This window comes from Anguilla anguilla, chromosome 7, assembly GCF_013347855.1.
Source record: "Anguilla anguilla isolate fAngAng1 chromosome 7, fAngAng1.pri, whole genome shotgun sequence".
NCBI classification, from domain to species: domain Eukaryota; kingdom Metazoa; phylum Chordata; class Actinopteri; order Anguilliformes; family Anguillidae; genus Anguilla; species Anguilla anguilla.
Window position 1 is genome coordinate 44,029,243 of NC_049207.1, and position 21,701 is coordinate 44,050,943.

The window sequence follows — 21,701 nt, forward strand, 5'->3', positions numbered from 1 at the left end:
CTCCTCCTCCCCTTCCTTTCTCTCACCCCCCTCCCCCCACCCCCCACCCCCTCCTCCCATAATAAACCCTTGAAGGCTCTGTCATTAGGTTGGGCTAAAACATTCCTCTGCACCTCCTCCCTGCTTCCTGAAGAAGAAGAGGTACAACAGCAGTGTCCTACCAGGGAGTCGAACCTGTAACCTATCAGTTACAGGCCCAGTTTCCTTAACTACACCGCCGCCCCAGTTTCCAGGAGTTTGGCTCGATCATCTGTAGAGATCCGGATATAATAAAATCAAACCAACTCAATTGGGTTTTTGTTTTGAACAATATCTATTGGGACAGCCTGCTATTAAATTGCACTACAATAGAAAAAAAGGTGTGAATAAATGCCTATAAAGATACAAATGCTTGTCATTAGGGTGGTACCCAATAGGTACATAAAATTGTACCCCTAGCCAGCAATACATAATTAATTTGTACCTTTTTGCTTGTAAAAGGTACCTATTAGTACCCAAATAGAACATTAGTGTACTTACAGGGTACATTTAGCAAATGTGTTCCCTAAAGAACAAAAATGTACCTCCACTATACCTTTATTTCCAAGAGTGTATATAAAATAACATTGATTACTTGATATTGAATAATGAGGGTTGCCATATATATTGTCCCTTAGCGTTGTTTTCAACTGCAGGTGTAGAATGTGGGGACAGTTTGTAACAAGTTTGGTTCTGAAACATGAGTCCATGTGAGGCAGTTGCAGATCTGAGGGTCAGGTCAGCCAGTTAACAGCTCTTTGAAAATGACGTAAACAGGTTCCACAAAGGCACGCATGAGAAATGCAAAAAGGTCTCAGGTGAGCAGAGTCACCCCAGTGTTGGAATGCTGCTTCTCGTTTTTCAGGTCTGTTGTGAGTGACATTGTTCTGAGGAGCACATTCCTGTACTGTGATCACACAGCACCTGCGATTGTCATCAGAATGCAGGTTCCCCGGCTCTCCGCGTCAGTGTGCGTTTAATTCCCGTCTCATCTCAGGTCACAGCGATCCTCCGCAGATACTTGAAATACGACTCATTGTGTGTTGAGGTGACAGTTTAAGGCAGGGGTGTCTAACTGAAGACATGTGGGGCCATAGTGTCTGCCGGCATTTGTGGTTTTCCTTTCAATTGGCCTTAGTTAAGACTTAGAGAACAAGGTATGTGGGTACTTCACCCTTCAAGACTGGATTCCAACACCTGTGGTTTAACTATTATTCCATGGGACCATGTCACACCATTGTGACCAGTGGTTCACTATCTCAGCATAACAATTCCCATCATCTGTTATGGTTGAGGATGAATCTCAGTAACAGTGCTTGCAAATATGAACGCTGTGGAATTATGGGTCAACAAGTGCATAAATGTGTTCATATACGTAATATACGCTCTGGATGAATCCTCTGACACTCCTTATGAGTCACACGAATGTACAATGACTAAAGGGACATTAGCATTTTATATGCATTGCTCACGATTTACTCAAGTGGTTGTCTTGATGTGTTCCTCTGGATAGGGGTAACGTGAACAGACTAGTTTATCTGATCCCTTAATGCAAATAGTCTCTTTGCGTTTTGTCACTGGTGATGTGGTTTTCCTGTTTTCATATCGCCAACAGATGTTGTCAACGAAATATAGCCTGACCACAATCGCTGTAGCCCATGTGTGTCTGAAAAAAACCGATAGCCTATAGGCTATGGCAAATTAAGTGACAACGTTCCTTTGAAATGCTTAAGAGAAACGGATAATTTAGCTTTTTTCACGCGTTGAAGAGTAGCCTCATAATGTACAGATGCTGGAATGCCATGTGTCGTGTGAAACCACTCATATAGGCCTATTAAATGTTAATGTCTCCCTTATTGCCTAATCATCAAAATCATACAAAAAAAAAAAAAAAAACAATGAATGAGAACGAAAGATTGCGTCGATTACATTTTTTGGCGATACTGTAATTAGTTCCGAGAAGTTAAGACACACGCTTTTCGTGTGTAACAAGGGTGTGCCCTCTTAAATTAACGTAGAAGGCGCGCACGCCCAGTCCCAGCACAGACAGCCCTGCTGACTGGCTGTGATTATCTGCTTTCAGTCCCGACTCCTGAACAGGCTGGTCGGCTAGCACACTCCGCCGTACAGCGCTGCGGGACACGTAGAGAGGAGGGGACTCGCAGTCTCCATCCACTGCTCAGGCATTTTGGCTGGGTCCTCTTGACATTTAGTCAAAACGTGCAAACTGGGACTGAGGATCCCTACCCATGATCACGGTAAGATTAATGTGCTATCCTTCGGAATGTGTGAACTGTACGCACCGGGATATCGGGGTGGAAAATACAGCGATGTAAAACGCAGTTTTATTCGCATATTAGGTGGGAGCGCCGCGCAGCCAACGGGAGCATCACTCGCCCGCTTGTCATTTGACTGCCTTGAAGAAGCTATGTGAAGTCAAATGAAATCATGTGTGATGTAGCCCACAGCAGCCTAACGTCTGTCAGATAACGTCAGTACGTACTATAATTTTCCTCGACTGGAGGCTGCTAAATATAGAAAAGTAAGCTACCATTCTTGATAATTATGAACAGTCTGGAATTCAGCCTTTGAATATGTCCATGAATCCGTGAACTATTGCCTTGCTAACGTTAGCTTGCTGACAGCAGCCAAAGATGTAACGCTCGGGTATCTGAGTAATGACTGCAGGCACGCACGTCTAATTGCTTAATTGGGCTGTAAGCTTGCAACAGATAATTGTGTCCTCAAATGAGCTCAGAGGAAATGCCGGTAATTATTTTAGGTTCCTCTGAAAGCTTGTAGTGATTTTGGTTCCAGGTTCTCAAGGAAGCTAGCCGGCAGCCACTGTACGCTGTCTCAAATGTTCAGTTCCCGGCCGAATTCATTGAATGAAGAGGGCGGAGGTGCAGTTTTAGTCGTTTAACGGGACTCAGAAGCTGGCTGCTAGTTGGCTAGCTGGCTACTGAAATCTATGTGCAGGTTTGTTGTGGAATTTGAATTTGGGACAGAGACACGTGTTGTGTTCTTGTTTCTTCCGTGTGTATGTATCCGTTTATTCAGTTAAGCTGACGCGATATAACGTTATTTTAGCACGTTTGTCTTAAACTAGCAGCCGTGCTTATTATCAATGTTCCGTTAATGGTGTGCCTCTGTTTCCTATAGTCTAGGGCAGGCTATAGCCTACCTGCTCATGGGGCTACGTACGACCGACATGACTTTGATACGCGATGAGACTTTTCGTGAGCGGTTGGTAGGTAATCGCCAGTCCCTGCCACGCTCTAGTCAGATGCTAGATCGGGCTCACATAAACCGGATTTTTTAAAATGACGAACGTTCTTTTCTGAATCGCGATGATGGTGAAAGGTTTTGAGTGCACTGCCTCTACCTTTTTATTTATTCCTTTAGTTCCCTAGCGAGGGCACGTCATAGGTCTTGAAAGTAAGTCTTACCAATCCTATCAATCAAGTGAGCGGCTTGAAGACCGGCTTGGCAGGTCTACTGTATCAGATGATGTCAGTAGGTGCGGTGTGATAAGTGATACGTTTTGGTAAAAACATTTCAATGATTATTCCTTTCTCTACAGTAATGTAAAGTAAGGTAAAATGTTTGTATATCAGAATGAACGGCCACGATGAGGAGGTGATTGTTGTCCCGATTCATTCGGATGCATTAGCACTATCCTGACAGCAATTAGGTATATCGTCTGGAGAGTTGAAGCAGTTTCAGAGCCGTTTGCTGACGCTCATTGAATCAGTATGTTGCCATACTTTTGTAACGTTCACAGCAGTTGTAATAGGTTATTCTGCTGTTTGTAACTCTGAGTTATAATGCAAGGGATGGCATTCAATCAATATTTGTCCTATGTGATTAATAATTGAAAGAAAAAAAAAAAAAAATCACTTCTTTGCAAACAGTTTGGTGAGTCCAGGTGTAACTAAAACTAACTTGCCCAATTGAACGTGTGAAGAAGTGTAGTTGTTAGTCAAATGCGATTACACGTTGATTGAATACAGGCCACTAACTTCTTCAAAGACAGTTAATTCCAAAGTGAATACTAATGTAATCTCAAACTTGTCTGTGCGAACTGGTTGGTAAGGTATCTTGAGCTGAGAGAAGGAAAAGGGAGTGGTAAAGATTCCAAATCTAGCCTTTGCAGAGCTTCTATTATTACCATCAAGGGCCAATCTATATTTAGTTCTAGAATTCACTGCAGGCCCCTGGGATAGTCCCTTTATAAGATACACTGAACTTAGTTGTAAAAATGTATTTTTGGAAAAAGATTAATTTAATTTTAATTTTAATTTTTTTTTGGGGGGGGGGGGGGGTGTTGGTGTTGCACACAAATGTGCTGATTTGCTGTCCATTTACCATATGGTGCAAGTGTAATGACTTAAGTTTCTAAAATGGCTCCAAGCTGTGGTTTTCAGGCCCAAATGCCAAATGTCAGACAGCTTGGTGCCAGTTCTCTATTTTTAGGTTTTATAATCATTAAAATCCTGTTTTTTGGTGTGTTTTTTTTTTTTTTTTTTTTTTTTTTTTTTTACCCCTTTCTGTTAGCCAATTTTTTTTCATTTCTCCAGGCTTCCTCTTCTCTGTCAGTCTTCACAGCAGTGCACAGTTTAGCTCACATTCGGTGTTTAAACCGTAAAATGCGCTAGCTTATCGCGCCTCTAAAACTGTGCCCGCTTTTGCTGCCAAACACTGCGTGGCTCCCGGCTGCCCTCCTTCATCTGCCCTCTGGCAGGTAGACGTGTGCCAACCGCTGGGCTCCACTCAGGCGTGGTCCCGCCCAAAACGATAAACGCCGCCCTTATCTGTAAACGTGCGTCATTTCATTTAAATACGTTTGTCCCCCCCCCTTCATTTTTTTATTTTTTGCCAGCTGCTGGGTGAATTTGCATTGGCCGGTTGTGTTTTGCCCCGGTTGCTCTCTGTATGTCCTCACTAGCCAATCACACGGTATGTCTTTGCCAGCCAATCGCTCTCTCTGTCCTCGCCAGCCTATCAGCTGGTAGGCCCTGAGTTCAGGGGCTAGGTTGTTGTGCTTGGTGTGGAGTTTGCTCTCCTCTGCTGTGAGTTCAGTGTGGTGGTCTGGAGCTCCCGGCCTCCGGTTCTTTCCTTCCCTCCTGCATCGGCGGGCCGTGTGAGGCGAACCGACGGTTCTTAAGTGGATGGTCGTAAATGTTTAAAGGCGAGCGAAACGAGCCTGTGCTCTTTAGCCCATTTAGTCTGCACACAGCGCGGCGTGGCAAGTCGCTGGGGGTTCGGCTCTGGCTCCGGAGGGATAGTGGAAGTGAGGGTGGGAGTGAGGGATTCTGGTAGCGAAGGAGGAGTGAAGGATTCTGGGAGTGATGCGATAGCGTAGTGGGAGTGAGGGATTCTGGGAGTGAGGTGAGTGAGGTGGAAGCAAAGCGGGAGTGAAGGTTTCTGGGAGTGAGTCAGGAAGGAAGCAGTAGTGAAGGATTCTGGGAGTGACGTGAAGGCAAAGCAGGAGTGAAGGTTTCTGGTAATGAGACTGGAACGAAGCTGGAGTGAAGGATTCTGGGAGGGAGACATTACATTACATTACATTATAGGCATTTAGCAGACGCTAAAAAAGTGACTTACACAACTTTTACATAGCATTTTACATTGTATCCATTTATACAGCTGGATATATACTGAAGCAATTCTGAGACGGTGGCGTACGTGTTACACTGTGGATTAGATGGGTTATTTTAACCATGCACCTGTTTCACTAAACCCCAAACCCTCCTTCCCCTTTGATCTTATGGAACATTGTCCTTGGGGAGAGTCTGACACTGTTCAGGTCCTGAAATGTGCAGTCCGTTTGGGTGTTGTAGTGTTCTGTACTCCACATAGAGACATGCACTCTGTTCTGGAGTTCGTTGATGAGAGAAGGGGAGAGATGCTCCATGTTTAAGGGGAAGAGATAATGGTAAAAGAACAGCAGAGCACTTTGGCCACTCATAGATGCACAGAAACGGGAAGCACAAACAGCAGGTTGCATTACATATTACATTACAGGCGTTTGGCAGACGCTCTTATCCAGGGCGACGTACAACAAAGTGTATAACCATAACCAGGAACAAGTATGACGAAAACCCTAGAGAGAAGTAGGCCTACTGGTCCAAGTGCAGGGAACAACCGCATAGTTCAACAGGTTGCTGCAATGATCTTTCGAAATCAAACAGAAGCGAAATGTACTGAGATTTCCCTCTTAAAAGTGGCCGTTCACCCATAAGCTAAGCTCAGTAGCAGCGCGTCGGCGGAAGCGGTATCGCCAGGCTCTCGATGCCCCGATAACCCACTGTACATTTGAATACACTTTGAAATACACGGCGCGCTACCGTCGTCAGGTTTGACCTGGTTTCTAAGCTGCGGTACGTGTGTTTTTTTTTAGATCAGAGGCAGAGGTTTGTGTATCAGCCGCGCAGACGGTGCAGGGCGCGTAGCAGAGACCGCCATCGCGGCTCGAACCTAACGTCACGGCGCGAGTGTAAGATGCGCTCGCACACGCGCACACACACACACTCACACGCATGCGCGCGCATGGACGCTGTGCCAAAGCTCCCCCGGTCTCTCCCGTGTCTCATTAGCGAGCCCCTGGGTGGCGAGCGATCCCCGCAGGTCCTTCGAGGACACCGTGACTTTGAGGATTAATGTCTGCCTGGTTCGGGGAAGGGAAGGGAAGGGAAGGGCGGCCTACGCCGGGCATGGCTGTGCGTAATGTTTATCAAATGAGTCAGTTTCTCTGCCTGCTGAGACTTGCGCACGAAATCGCAACTGTGGCTGTTTTGCTGCTCGTCGCTGCTTTCTCAGCGTGCCGTGCGGCGCCCCTATTTCCTGCGTCCGCGTCGTTCAGCGCGCCTCCTTCCGCACCCGTATTTAGCGGCAGGGCTGGGCTCGGGCTGTCATTGGCCCGATGCAGAAGCCGCGGAAGATGCGGTGTTCGGCGGAGAGGTTTGTGAATGGAGGACGATCGCGATCGCAGGAAGTGAAATCAGAGTGGACAGGAAGCGGGTGCCGCCGTCGCCGTTTCTGTGGACATGGCAGGAAGTGGGTGTGCGTGCCCACATCCCTGTGTGTGTGTGTGTGTGTATGCCCACATCCCTGCGTGTGTGTGTGTATGCCCACATTCCTGTGTGTGTGTGTGTGTGTGTATGCCCACATCCCTGCGTGTGTGTGTGTATGCCCACATCCCTGCATGGGTGTTTGTGTGTGTGTGTGTGCGAACGTCATTTCTGAGTTGCACTGTCCTCCAGGCCGGCTCTGGGTTTCCCTGTGATCGAACCATGCACTCTTCCCCTATCTTTCTGACCTGCCCCCGCTAACTGTCTGTATTCCCTACTCTCCTCCTCCATCACGTACTCGCCTGCCCCCTCATCTTGCATCCATTCAGCACACGCTCTTATTCAGAGGGACCTGGCAGAGCAGAGGCTCATTGTGTTTGTTGTGTTAAGAGCTACAGTAAGCAGTATATGTGTTTGTTTTGTTAATAAGAGCTGCAGTAAGTCGCCAGGTAGTTGATGCTCTTTAAAGCCAGGCACAGTGAGTGCTGGGGTCAGCTTATCCATGCTACCCCGCACAGGCGGCTATCCTGATGGGCACGCTAGCCGCAGCTACCCGCTCGGCCCCCGATAAGAGCCACGCTTGTGGGGGCAGAGTCCTGTCTGGAGTCCGTCTCTATCCACACACAGCCCAGCAGAGCTCAGAGAGTTTTTTTCCAGAACAACATAAAACAACGTCCTGGATTTATTCGGCTGCGATTTGCTGTCCTCCCCCCGTCGCGTGATTGGACTGGGCGATCTTCTGACGCCGTTTCCAAATGTCAAGTTTGTCTGCAGCTTAATGGTGTCTATCGATCTACTCTCGTACTTAGCTTTAGCGAAAGGCTCTCTGTTGTCTGAAATGAAGATCAGCGGTGTACTTAAAAGGATAAGCTGCTGATCCGTAAGCCCGGCAGTTTAGCGCGCATGGGCATTGCCTAAATATCATCGCTGTGACCTTGGAGCGTCTTCCCTAAGCGTATGGGTAAGTGTGGATTATAAGTCTGTAAGTCTAAAAGCATTTAATTCAGGATTTAAATGTGTTTTGGTCTCTACGGTGTGGTGCTGTTTCTCTGTGTGTTTTGGTCCTTTGGATTTCTACAGTATGGTGTTTCTCTGTGTGTTTTGGTCCGTTTGTTTCTGCAGTGCGGTGCTGTTTCTCTGCGTGTTTTGGTCCTTTGGATTCTGCAGCCTGGTGCTGTTCCTCCCATTCGCTGTGTCTGAGTGATGAGCTCTTCCTCTGTGAGAGACACACGGTGCTGATTTCATGTGTGAAACTCCCTCCTCCTTCCCAGAATCATCCTGATGTCCACCCTCCTCCCCCCTGATGGCAGATCTGTATTCCCTGCCTCCCCCCCCCCCCCCCAGACAGATAAGATACAGGCAGAGAGCAATGCTGTGAGCTGCACAGACCTGCCCATGGCTGCAGTCTCTCCCTCTCTACCTCCCTCCCTCCCTCCCTCCCTCCCTCCATCCATCTCTCCATCTCTGCTCTGGACCTCATGAGACAGGCCTTCCTGCCAGAGCAGAGCCTTTTGTGGCTGCTAGTGTCACAGCCTCGGCTCTGAACCTGCTGTTGTAGCCTAGCGTCAGCCTGTCGCGGCCGGGATCCGTGTAGCGTAGCGCCACTTTATGACCGCTTTGATGCCTGTTGCCTTGCGTCAGTTTATGGTCACCTTGGTGCGTGTAAACGCCTAGCGTCTGTTTGTAGTCACTTTGACGCGCGTCGCCTAGCGTCTGTTTATAGTCGTTGTGATGCGCGTAGCGTAGCCTCAGCCTGCATGGCTGATCAGGGGGATTTGAATTAAGGGCGTGCAGGGCATCCATTATTAAACGCTCGGCGTCTTTCTTGGACGGCGGGGCTGGTTATCGAAGAAGCCGCCGGGAAGTGATACGTCTCTTTCCGCATTACCTGAATGAGCTGCTGGTTGAAGGGGGGGGGGGCACGGTGAGTAGGGCAGGTTGGGGGTGTGGGGGTGGTGGGGTGTGGGGAGTGGGGCAGGTTGAGGGGGAGGGGGTTGAGTGGGGGCTCTAACCGTCTCGTCTCCCCGCTAACGGGCAACGCTGGCCCGGGACACCGATCCGGTGTCAGCCAATCGAAACAAACGTTGTTGGCCGGGCCTTGTCCCAGCCAAGGGCTAGGTGCTGTAATTACAGAAACGGCGTGCGATCCGGCCCCCGTGCGGTAACCGAACACCGCCGGTCGCCGTGGCGAGAGTGCGCCGGGACATGCGATAGCGCGACTCGCGACTCCGCGCTTCCTCTCCTGTCCGACGGAACAGGAGCGCACGCGCCTCGGTCGAATTGGCAGGCCGCGAAAAAACTCACCAGACGGCACCAGCCCTGTCCCGTCTCTCGCTGAGAGGAACCTGCCCGTAATCCTCCTCGTGACCGAGGCACCGATGGCGTTCCGTTAGCGAAAAGCGAATGCGAAGTGAGTAACTATGCGCGCCGATTGCAGCAATAGCCTAAATAGAAACGGCATAGCTTTGCGGCTGTCGTTCGTGTGGCTGGGTGTTTTGGGAAGTGTAGTTCTGCGGAAGCCTGGGCAGTGTGTGGTGTTCGTAGAGGCTGTGCGGCGGCTTGTTTCAGTAATGCTGAAGCGGGGTGCTGCCCGGGGTCACTCGACAGGCCTCCGAACTCCAAACTATCTGAGGCCTGCTTTTTATTTCAATGCATTTACTTGGTGGTACTTTAATCGTGATCACGTGACCAAATTTGTCACATCTAGTTCGTAGTGTGAATTATACTTTTTCATGGCCAGTAATGATCAGATGATGATTGTACTCTTTTTCGCCAGCGTTCTCCTCCTCAAAAACTTTCTAAAATATAGGCTATTTTTCGAAAATTCATTCTACAGGTCATATCTGCAAAATCGGCAGTTAATGCGAGATTTTTGAAATTACAACGGCTGATGAACCAGACTTGAACCACGACATACATTTATACGGCACACGTTTACTGTGGAGTTACAGCGAGTAGGCGTATTGTGGCAAAAATAGTTATTTTTGTCCGCACACTAGTGCGTTGGTGTAAAGCGCAGATTTTGAAAGATGTCCTGCGTTCTCCAAAGACGCAGCTCTCCATGGGCTAGCGTGACCACTGTTTGAAAACATTTAGGCCTACCTGATAGGATGATAATTTAGGAAACATTTTTGAAAATGTTGGATGAGCTCGGGTGCAAAATGAACCAGGATTTTCATGTCTGAGCGCAGCGGGCTTTGAGGGCGGTGTCTGATCGCGCGCTCCGAGCACGCCGAGCCGTATCCGCCTTTCCTGGCGCGTTGTGCCGATCGCGATGCGGCACCACCGCGTCGGAGTCCCGCCGCCTTCGGGCTCACGAACGATAGAAATCCGCCGCGCGCAACGCTCGCGTTTACGTTCGCTCGTGCCCGAAAGGGGTCGGAATTTTGCGGGGGCGGAACGAAATTCGACCGAGGAGGCTGCCTCGGAATTCTCGGTGTAGGAATAACCCTGATTTTTTGTGTGTGTGTGTGTGTGTGTGTGTGTGTGTGAGAGAGAGAGAGAGTGAGAATGAGTGAGAGTGAGAGTAAATCTGGCAACCCTTTTTCTTACCTGTGGACTCTGTGACCCCATCTAACACCCCACCCCCCACCCCCTCAAGAGAGCTCATTTCCTGTTTGCTTCACTTGACTGTTTCTGTCATTTCCTGTGAACATGAGTGTACTCCTTGGGGCTCTGTCTTGCAGATGTCTTTGAATGTACATTATATTACACAGCGTAGGGAGATCACCGCCCCCCCCCCCCCCCCCCCCCTTGCATGACTGGAGCCAGGCGTGCTTTCTTATTTCCTGATCTGGGTGGTTTTCAGTAATGATGCAGATTGGGGGCGGAGCCAGAAAGCTGCGTCCTGCAGCGATGTTCCTTTCACTCGCATCAGCTGCAAAGAATGAGGAGGGAAGAGAGAGCCCATCTTAGAGCTTAAAACGCACTTTTAGCTGTGCGGATAGATGGTGTACGCAATGACGCGTGCGCACATACACACACTCCCCACATTCACTCTCTCACACACTCACAGTCTCTCTCTCACACACATACACTCACACTCTCTCTCTCTCTCTCTCTCTCTCTCTCTCACACACATGCACACACACTGTGTGCTGAAAGCTGTTCCAGGTCTCTAGGCTGTCCTGCTTGTCCTCACTCCACGCGGCAGACAGCCCTGATCCCTGATCTCTCGGCTCTGCAGGTCCAGGCTGGCGATAACGGAGGCGTTTTGGGTTTCTGGGCTTTTTCGGTCCCAGTGGAGCATTTAAAATAAGCGCCTGGATGTGCGGGACACGGAGGAAGAGAGAGAGAGAGCCGCCGTTCAGCAGCTTTGTGACAGTCTCACTCTCACACATACCAGGCCAAACGTGTGCCAGCCTGTCTACTGTTACACAAGCCGGTCCCCCGTGATACTACTGCCATCATCATCCTCCTCCTCACCCTCGCCACGTCCGTCATGTTTACTGAGCTTTCTTTCTCAACATTGTGCCATTTTCCCAGAGTTCCGCTTGATCCCCTTTTAAGAGGAAGGGATTTGTTTTTCTGGCTCTATTCCCCCTGGAGTGTATCCATTAGAATGCACCGTATTATTTATTTTTATAAAAAGATACCGTAGGAAATTAAAGCGGTCTGAATCATTTATTGGGTGAACGATCGGTCGGTTGATTTGTTGGTCAGTTGATTGATTGCTCGGTGTTGCCGTACCTCTCCTGGAGGCTGGTTACCTTTGGCGCACTCTCGTCTCTGGGTCGGTCGGCACGGAAGTTTGGCGTCTCTGTCCTGCACAGATGGTTCCTGTGAATAGCGCATTGCCAAACTGAGCCCTGGTGGTACCTGGCTGGGCCCTCTGCTGTGTTTGCTGGTATGAATGCTGTAGCAGTTTGTACCCCCCTTTAAGCTATTTTTTTTTAGTTGTTGCCTATCACAGGCCCTGGATTTATTTATTTTTCTTCACTGCTTGTATTTGAGCCGCCAGTCACTAAAAGAATATTAGGAACCGGATTTAATTGCTTCTTCAGAGTCACCATTTTGCCCTGGCTGGTACCTCTGTGCACAGGTCAATGCACAGGCTTGGCCCTGTCTTGTACTCCTGTGCACAGGTTAATGCACAGGCTTGGTCCTGTCTGGTACTCCTGTGCACAGGCTTGACCCTGTCTGGTGCTCCTGTGCACAGGTTAATCCACAGGCTTGGCCCTGTCTGGTACTGCTGTGCACAGGTCAATGCACAGACTTGGCCCTGTCTGGTACTCCTGTGCACAGGTCAATGCACAGGCTTGGCCCTGTCTTGTACTCCTGTGCACAGGTTAATCCACAGGCTTGGCCCTGTCTGGTACTGCTGTGCACAGGTTAATCCACAGGCTTGGCCCTGTCTGGTACTGCTGTGCACAGGTCAATGCACAGACTTGGCCCTGTCTGGTACTCCTGTGCACAGGTCAATGCACAGGCTTGGCCCTGTCTTGTACTCCTGTGCACAGGTTAATCCACAGGCTTGGCCCTGTCTGGTACTGCTGTGCACAGGTTAATGCACAGGCTTGGTCCTGTCTGGTACTCCTGTGCACAGGCTTGGTCCTGTCTGGTACTCCTGTGCACAGGTTAATGCACAGGCTTGGTCCTGTCTGGTACTCCTGTGCACAGGTTAATCCACAGGCTTGGCCCTGTCTGGTGCTCCTGTGCACAGGTTAATGCACAGACTTGGCCCTGTCTGGTACTCCTGTGCACAGGTTAATGCACAGGCTTGTCCCTGTCTGGTGCTCCTGTGCACAGGCTTGGCCCTGTCTGGTGCTCCTGTGCACAGGTTAATCCACAGGCTTGGCCCTGTCTGGTGCTCCTGTGCACAGGTTAATGCACAGGCTTGGCCCTGTCTCGTACTCCTTAATGGACAGACTTGGCTGACCCACAGCACAGATTCCTTTGTTGGGCAGTTCATCGGCATCACTCCTTTGGTCTGAGGCCAGAGGAACTGACCAAACGTTCAAGGAGTGTGATCAGTGTGATTGATTCTCTCCAAGTCTAATGGCTTTGAGTGGTGCAAAGTACCTGTGTGTGTGTGTGTGTGTGTGTGTGTGTGTGTGTGTGTGTGTGTGTGTTCGTGCCAGTAGGCTCTGATTTGTTTCTCAGGTCAGTATTATTTGGAACAGCCTGACTCTCCCTGGACCCGCTGCCTCTGGCTGCTAACAAGTGATTGGCCATGTCGCTGAAGGAAAATCAATCATTGGCCATGAAACTGAATGCTCACCAGTGATTGGCCTCGACCCTGAATGCTGAACAGTAATTGGTTGTAATTTTTCATTGCTTGTATGTAGTTAGGGATCTATATGTTTTTTTAATTTTTTTATATAGGCCTAGCCTATATCTTTTGCTTTTGTTGATATTAGGGCCATCATTTAGTGATTTGGATTGGGCTGTCAGGGTCTCTTAGCAACAGAGATTATTACATGCTATAAAGACGTTCCATACCTTTCGTTATAAAAGCATCGCGCTGCAAAAGCTATTTGTGTGCGTAGCTAACTGCTCCCACTTTTTAGGCCTCCGTACAGTTTCGTAATTCTCATAGTTTCATAACTTTCAACGGTCCGATTCCGACTGCGTTGCACCCATACAATTCCCAGAAAGCATTGCACAATCTTCTCTCCGTGTTGATAGTGGAGTCAAACCCACACTGCTGCGCTTCATCACAGTGCAAACTAAGCCGAACGATAAGCCACTGCAGCCATTCATTCGCTCACATCTTACCTGTGTGCGTGTGTGCGTGTGTGTGTGTGTGTGTGTGTGTGTCTCAGTCTCAGTCTCAGGGTGGTGTGTGTGTGCTCCTCGGGGTGCAGTGTGTTTGGTGAGTGATTACTGTGGGTGTTTAAGAGTCCACGTAAAATAAAAGGGGAAGATAAAAGAACAGTAGAGTAGCCCAGAATTGAGAAGCACAAACGGGTTAACTACAGCAATCTTTCCCAATCCGCTGGAAGCTAAACGGCCTGTAATTTTCTTCTTTTAAAAGTGTACCTACGGGGGTGTGCTGGAGGAGTGGCATTGGCAAGCTCTCGGGGAGAAAACTGCCGTTACTGTTTTTGTCCTTGGACTTCATTTCCCATAAGCCCTGGATGGCTGCCATCTTTGCCTAGACTGATGCTGATGTGCTTTGAGTGGAACCCAGAGCCCTTACTGCCAGGGACATTAGCGGCAGTAGCCATACACTTAAGTCCCCCGCTGAAAAGAATGTTCTGATACCTCCACAGGCTAGCAACTTTCACTTTCTCTCTCTCTCTGACACTCACTCTCACTAAATTTCACTCTCAATTTCTCGCTTCTCTGTAAAGCTGATTGTTGAAATTTATAAACTGCCTGCACATCAGCATAGCGTTTTCCCCAAGGTTATTTCCCATGAGCCTCAGCCACACCCTGCCCAGCCTGCTTCGTGCCCATCAACACTGTTTTGCTCACATTTTCTACCCCCATCGTGCCAGACGCAGGTTTCCCAGCGTTGGGCGGGTGGGATTAACCGCTTTCCTGCCGTGCGCTGGCAGCTGATTGGAGCTAAGCCGCGGTCCCGCCAGCCCTCGCTCCTTCCCGCACGGGGCTTTCGGATGCTGGCGGTGGCTCTAGCGGGCTCTGTTTGCATAATGAGCTGTCGGAGACCAGACCTGGGCCAGATAATTATTCAAAGTACTTTAACTGAACGCACCAGTAAAATTCCTAAAGATAATGCTGACAGTTAACAAGATCCTCCTTTCATATGATCGTGTATTTCCATATGGCTGCAGCAGGAGCGTTTGCATATGCGAGAAGTGCGCGTCTGCATTTGGGTACCATGGTGAGGTGGGAAGTGTATCATGTTTTGGGTGCCAGTGTGAGTATGCACATCAAAGGCTTTCTGTGCCCTCTGTTCTAGAAATGACAGAGGAAGCTGCAAAATAACAGCAAAGTACTGAAGCTGTCCCTCATCCTGCTACTTACTCACTGTGCCTGGTTTCACATTCAGTTACTCGCTTGTTGCCCACCGTTCACTTGCAATTATTTACAGGTTACTCTTCACATCGTGATTCTACTTAATTTTTTTGTTTTTTTCCCCCCCTTTACCCCTTCTTTACTTGTTGGTTATTCAGTATTTACTTCTCGCTGTATCCACTGGTTACTCACTGGTTACTCACTGGTTACTCACTGGTTACTCAGTCTTTACTCTTTCCGTTCTCCCTGTTTGGCGCAGGTGTTTTTGGCGGGCCGGGACAAGGACGACAGAGTGACAGACAGACGGACAGCATGGCCTCCATCGCCGATTACTACGCGGGGAAGAGCGTCCTGATCACCGGGGCGACGGGCTTCATGGGGAAGGTTCTGGTGGAGAAGCTCCTGAGGTGCTGCCCGGGGGTGCAGGCCCTGTACATCCTGGTCAGGCCCAAAGCCGGACAGACCATGCAGGAGCGCGTCACCAGCATGATGAAGTGCAAGGTAACCCAGCTTAAACCCCGCCCAGCTGGGCCAGGCTTGACCAATCCAACCCAGAGCCAAACTCAAACCAATTGGGTCAGGCTAGTCTAAACCAACCCAGGTCCAAACTCAAACCCAACTGGGCCAGGCTTGAACAATCCTACCCAGAGCCAAACCCAAACCCAACTGGGCCAGGCTTGACCAAACCAACCTAGAGCCAAACCCATACCAACTGAGCCAGGCTTGACCAAACCTACCCAGAGCCAAACGCAAACCAACTGGGCCAGGGTTCATCTGATATGGAAATACGTCTTACATTAAAGCTGACAAGTCTGCATTTTAACCACATATTCTTTGTTTTATTACAAAGCCATTGTGCTGGAGTAGAGCCAGAACAAAACGAAATAATCAAATTGTGGCACTGTCCAAATACTTGCACACTCACTGCATTGTAGATTGCCCCCACCACGCCCCTGTCACAATAGGTTGTGTCCCAGCTGAAGAATTAGATTTCTCTTCTTCCTGGAAAACCTGCCTTTGTTCAGCTGAACTGTGTGTGTGTGTGTGTGTGTGTGTGTGTTTTCTGTCTCACCCCTGTGTGTCTAGGCGTGGCCACCCAGCAGTGGATTATCTATGTCTTTGTATTTTTATTCCTTTTTAAAATTCTTTTCCAGAAGGGTGGTGCTTCAGGTATTTCCGTAATTAAAGAACTGGGCCATTGTATTGCTTTATTTTCTTGGTAGAATAAGCATGAACACTTGACTGAGAACTTGGGTTAGAGATCACATATAGTAAATGCAGCCACCTTACCGCAGGCAGCCAGCCAGATGGGCGGACAGAATGGCAGACACTTTACAGTGCGTCACAGCACAGTGCAACTGCATTAACATTACAGTACACAGTGTTTTAGTACCACAATGTTATGGTTACAGTACGCAATGTTACAGTGTTACAAGGCACTTTTAAGATACTCAATGCAGTGATACCATTTGACAGAGAGCGGGGTAATGGTGTTGCAGTGATACTGTTATAGAGCACAGGGTAACAGTGTTGCAGTGATATAGTGTTATAGAGCACAGGGTAACAGTGTTGCAGTGGTATAGTGTTATAGAGCACAGGGTAACAGTGTTGCAGTGGTATAGTGTTATAGAGCACAAGGTAACAGTGTTGCAGTGGTATAGTGTTATAGAGCACAGGGTAACAGTGTTGCAGTGGTATAGTGTTATAGAGCACAGGGTAACAGTGTTGCAGTGGTATAGTGTTATAGAGCACAGGGTAACAGTGTTGCAGTGGTATAGTGTTAGAGCACAGGGTAACAGTGTTGCAGTGGTATAGTGTTAGAGCACAGGGTAACAGTGTTGCAGTGGTATAGTGTTAGAGCACAGGGTAACAGTGTTGCAGTGGTATAGTGTTAGAGCACAGGGTAACAGTGTTGCAGTGATAGTGTTATAGAGCACAGGGTAACAGTGTTGCAGTGGTATAGTGTTAGAGCACAGGGTAACAGTGTTGCCGTGATATAGTGTTAGAGCACAGGGTAACAGTCTTGCGGTGATCCAGTGTTATAGAGCACAGAGTACCAGCGTTGTAGTGATACAGTGTTATAGAGCACAGAGTACCAGCGTTGCAGTGATACAGTGTTATAGAGCACAGAGTACCAGCGTTGCAGTGATACAGTGTTATAGAGCACAGAGTACCAGCGTTGCAGTGATGCAGTGTTATAGAGCACAGAGTGCCAGTGTTGCAGTGATGCAGTGTTATAGAGCACAGAGTACCAGTGTTGCAGTGATACAGTGTTATAGAGCACAGAGTACCAGTGTTGCAGTGATACAGTGTTAGAGCACAGAGTACCAGTGTTGCAGTGATACAGTGTTAGAGCACAGAGTACCAGTGTTGCGGTGATCCAGTGTTATAGAGCACAGTGTTCCAGTGTTGCAGTGATGCAGTGTTATAGAGCACAGAGTACCAGTGTTGCGGTGATCCAGTGTTATAGAGCACAGTGTTCCAGTGTTGCAGTGATGCAGTGTTATAGAGCACAGAGTACCAGTGATACAGTGTTATACAGCACAGAGTACCAGTGTTGCAGTGATACAGTGTTAGAGCACAGAGTACCAGTGTTGCGGTGATACAGTGTTATAGAGCACAGAGTACCAGTGTTGCAGTGATACAGTGTTAGAGCACAGAGTACCAGTGTTGCAGTGATACAGTGTTAGAGCACAGAGTACCAGTGTTGCAGTGATACAGTGTTAGAGCACAGAGTACCAGTGTTGCAGTGATACAGTGTTGGAGCACAGAGTACCAGTGTTGCAGTGATACAGTGTTATAGAGCACAGAGTACCAGTGTTGCAGTGATACAGTGTTAGAGCACAGAGTACCAGTGTTGCAGTGATACAGTGTTATAGAGCACAGAGTACCAGTGTTGCAGTGATACAGTGTTAGAGCACAGAGTACCAGTGTTGCAGTGATACAGTGTTATAGAGCACAGAGTACCAGCGTTGCAGTGATATAGTGTTATAGAGCACAGAGTACCAGTGTTGCGGTGATACAGTGTTATAGAGCACAGTGTTCCAGTGTTGCAGTGATACAGTGTTATAGAGCACAGTGTTCCAGTGTTGCAGTGGTACAGTGTTATAGAGCACAGTGTTCCAGTGTTGCAGTGGTACAGTGTTATAGAGCACAGTGTTCCAGTGTTGCAGTGGTACAGTGTTATAGAGCACAGTGTTCCAGTGTTGCAGTGATACAGTGTTATAGAGCACAGTGTTCCAGTGTTGCAGTGATACAGTGTTATAGAGCACAGTGTTCCAGTGATAGTGTTATAGAGCACAGTGTTCCAGTGTTGCAGTGATACAGTGTTATAGAGCACAGAGTACCAGCGTTGCAGTGATACAATGTTACAGAGCACAGAGTACCAGCGTTGCAGTGTTATAGAGCACAGAGTGCCAGTGTTGCAGTGATACAGTGTTACAGAGCACAGAGTACCAGCGTTGCAGTGATACAGTGTTATAGAGCACAGAGTACCAGCGTTGCAGTGATACAGTGTTATAGAGCACAGAGTGCCAGTGTTGCAGTGATACAGTGTTATAGAGCACAGTGTTCCAGTGTTGCAGTGATACAGTGTTATAGAGCACAGTGTTCCAGTGTTGCAGTGATACAGTGTTACAGAGCACAGAGTACCAGCGTTGCAGTGATACAGTGTTATAGAGCACAGAGTACCAGCGTTGCAGTGATACAGTGTTATAGAGCACAGAGTACCAGCGTTGCAGTGATACAGTGTTATAGATCACAGAGTGCCAGTGTTGCAGTGATACAGTGTTATAGAGCACAGAGTGCCAGTGTTGCAGTGATACAGTGTTATAGAGCACAGAGTACCAGCGTTGCGGTGGTACAGTGTTATAGAGCACAGAGTACCAGCGTTGCGGTGGTACAGTGTTATAGAGCACAGAGTACCAGCGTTGCGGTGGTACAGTGTTATAGAGCACAGAGTACCAGCGTTGCGGTGGTACAGTGTTATAGAGCACAGGGTAACAGTGTTGCAGTGATACAGTGTTATAGAGCACAGAGTACCAGCGTTGCAGTGATACAGTGTTATAGATCACAGAGTGCCAGTGTTGCAGTGATACAGTGTTATAGAGCACAGAGTACCAGCGTTGCAGTGATAGTGTTATAGAGCACAGAGTACCAGCGTTGCAGTGATACAGTGTTATAGAGCACAGAGTGCCAGTGTTGCAGTGATACAGTGTTATAGAGCACAGAGTACCAGCGTTGCAGTGATAGTGTTATAGAGCACAGAGTACCAGCGTTGCAGTGATACAGTGTTATAGAGCACAGAGGACCAGCGTTGCAGTGGTACAGTGTTATAGAGCACAGAGTACCAGCGTTGCAGTGGTACAGTGTTATAGAGCACAGTGCTCCAGTGCTACTGAGCGATTAACGGCTGTGGAGTAGCGGGTCTCGTGTGTAGTTGCAGCGTCACGCCGAGCCGTTGCACCTTCATCCGCGCGCCGTTCCGCTCCGCCGTGGGCGACGCCCGCGGGCCGACGCGGATTCCGCACGCTGAAATGACGGCTGTTTGGCGGCGCGGGTCGGTGCGCTGGGAGAGGAGGCGAGCAGCGGCCCCGTCGCCCCCACCGCCGCGGCCGTGAAATCGAGCCGCGGTCTGCGCTCCTGTCTGGAGTCTCCCCCCGACTCTCCCTTTCTTACTCTCCCCAACGCTCCCTCTTCTCACTTCTCTCTTTCTTTCCTCTCTCCCTCTCCCTCTTCTCTGTTCTCTTTCCTGTCCTTCTCTTCCTCTTCCCTCTCTTTCCCCCCCCTCTCTCCCTCTCTGCTCTCTACTTCCTGGTCTTATTTGGAGATGCGGTGGCTGAGGATGTGGAAGGGTACAGGCAGAGGGTCTGCTAAGCTGAGACGGAGAGGGAGATGTTGTTATTTTCTGACTGCAGTTGTATATGTTCTGTGCTTCGGCACTGGCACCGTACATAGTCGTGCCAATGAAGTGTAACTGTACTGAATGGAGAGGAGGAGTGAGAGGGGATGGAGGGAGGGAGAGGGAGGGAGAGAGCGAGTGAAATCCAGATGTGTCTGGTCAGCTCTGGCCACTGGAGGGGAAACAACCGAGTCGACAATAAACACAAACATCCCCAACCCAGCAGCACGCTAACGTGCTAAAACCCCACCGTAAGCATTCTCGCTCTCGCCCTCTGTCTCTCACACACTTTCTCTCACTCTCTCTCTTTTCTTTTTTTTTTTTTTTTCTTCTCGCTTCTGCCGCTTCCTCCAACTCAAACCACAGGCCGTGTGCCCCAGGTGACCCGGTCAGCGGTCGTCCAGAACAGAAGCCGGTCTGACCCGCGGCCTGGCCGCGCTAGCAGACTCGCGCTCCAGAGCTGTCGACCGGGAGCTTTAGCCTAGCGACGGCCTGCTTTTCAGCGCGAGATAAACCTGCGCCCGTTCGGCCTGTTATGAGCTACAAACGCCTGCAAATTACTGTGAAAACAGTCCTGTTGCTGTTATAGTCAAAGCAGACTTTGGTCTCATAACTCTGAAAGCGTCTCAGCCTGAGGTAATCAGGTAATCTGGTGGGTATAAAAGCCCTTTTGTGTCTCGGAGCTGAGCTCTGCCGTCGAGAGAAGGGGGAATTTCTACGTTACTGAAACTCGGTTTCTTCCTGCTGGGTTTCGGTGGCTTTACGGTCCTCTGGAGGCCTCTAATGTGTGTCGTTCACAACATCTGTTGCCTGGTAACGGCGACATGGCTCGCATGGGCTTTTCAAAGGATGCTAACTGAGTGCAAGCCTGTAAAAGGGCAGTTCTTGAACCATGAAATTTAACTGTGATGCATCCCTGCTCAGAACTATTCTCAATCCCAGGTGCATTTTCTCCCTTTTTGTGAGACCTGCTATCTGGCAGTGTGATTGAGTGGCCTGGCATTTTGATGAGAGAGTAGAGTAGAGCGGAGTTGTGTTGGAGGATTAGAGCAATGTTTTGGTGAGAGTAGAGTGGAGTGGAGTTGTTGGAAGTATAGAGTTGGGTTAGAATCATGGAGTGGTGTTTTGGTGAGAGTATAGTGGAGTTGCTATGGCTCTGCTGAAGCTCGGCCTGATTGGTCGATCCGCTTCTCGGTATTATTGTGAAGACTCTCTTCCTTCTGGTGTTATTCCATCGCCCTTTGTCTTAGAGTGCTAATAAAGGAAACATTGTTTCCGAGCAGAACGTTGCTGTGTGTGTGTCTGTGTGTGTGTGTGTATGAGTGAGTGAGTGTGTGATATTATGCTCTGTGTGTGTGACAGAGAGAGACAGAGAGAGATATATAGTGTGTGTGTGTGTGTTTGTTTATGTTTACCTGCATGTAAAGCACTTGTTAAAGCTTCCTGTTTGCACTCGGAGGGGAAGTGATTGCACAACAGAGTACTGCAGGGCTGCTGGTGACATACTGAGAGAGGGTGGAATGTTTTCCTTTTATTTACTCTTATTTATAGCACTGCAGTTTCCATTCTGTTTGTCTTGGCTCTTATTTAATTGTTAAGTACTTTGGCAATATTGTGGTATTCGGTCATGCCAATAAAGCATCAATGAACCGGGAGAGAGAGCGAGAGTGAGTGTAACCACGTGTAATGTATGGAATAATAGATTGCTATAGGTTGTCTTGCGCATCCGCACATTAAATATCATTTTTGTTGGTGGCTCATTAAGCTTTATTACACCCCAGTTCTGG

The 21,701-nt window shown here is 48.7% G+C and overlaps 1 protein-coding gene across 6 annotated transcripts in view; it reads left to right on the forward strand.

The window, feature by feature from the left end:
• Window positions 1-2,054: 2,054 nt before the first annotated feature.
• si:dkey-97m3.1 (fatty acyl-CoA reductase 1) overlaps window positions 2,055-21,701 on the forward strand; it is a 39,659-nt gene continuing 20,012 nt past the window's right edge. For 2 of the 6 annotated variants that reach the window (XM_035425099.1, XM_035425096.1), the window contains exons 1-2: window positions 9,479-9,501; window positions 15,274-15,515. In XM_035425099.1, the coding sequence (XP_035280990.1) occupies window positions 9,495-9,501; window positions 15,274-15,515 (249 nt within the window). In that variant the 5' untranslated portion in view covers window positions 9,479-9,494. Of the gene's footprint in view, window positions 2,277-2,476; window positions 2,561-2,792; window positions 2,998-8,030; window positions 8,053-9,478; window positions 9,502-15,273; window positions 15,516-21,701 lie in introns of those variants that run through there. The other 4 variants (XM_035425100.1, XM_035425102.1, XM_035425101.1 and 1 more) reach the window with 4 other exon arrangements.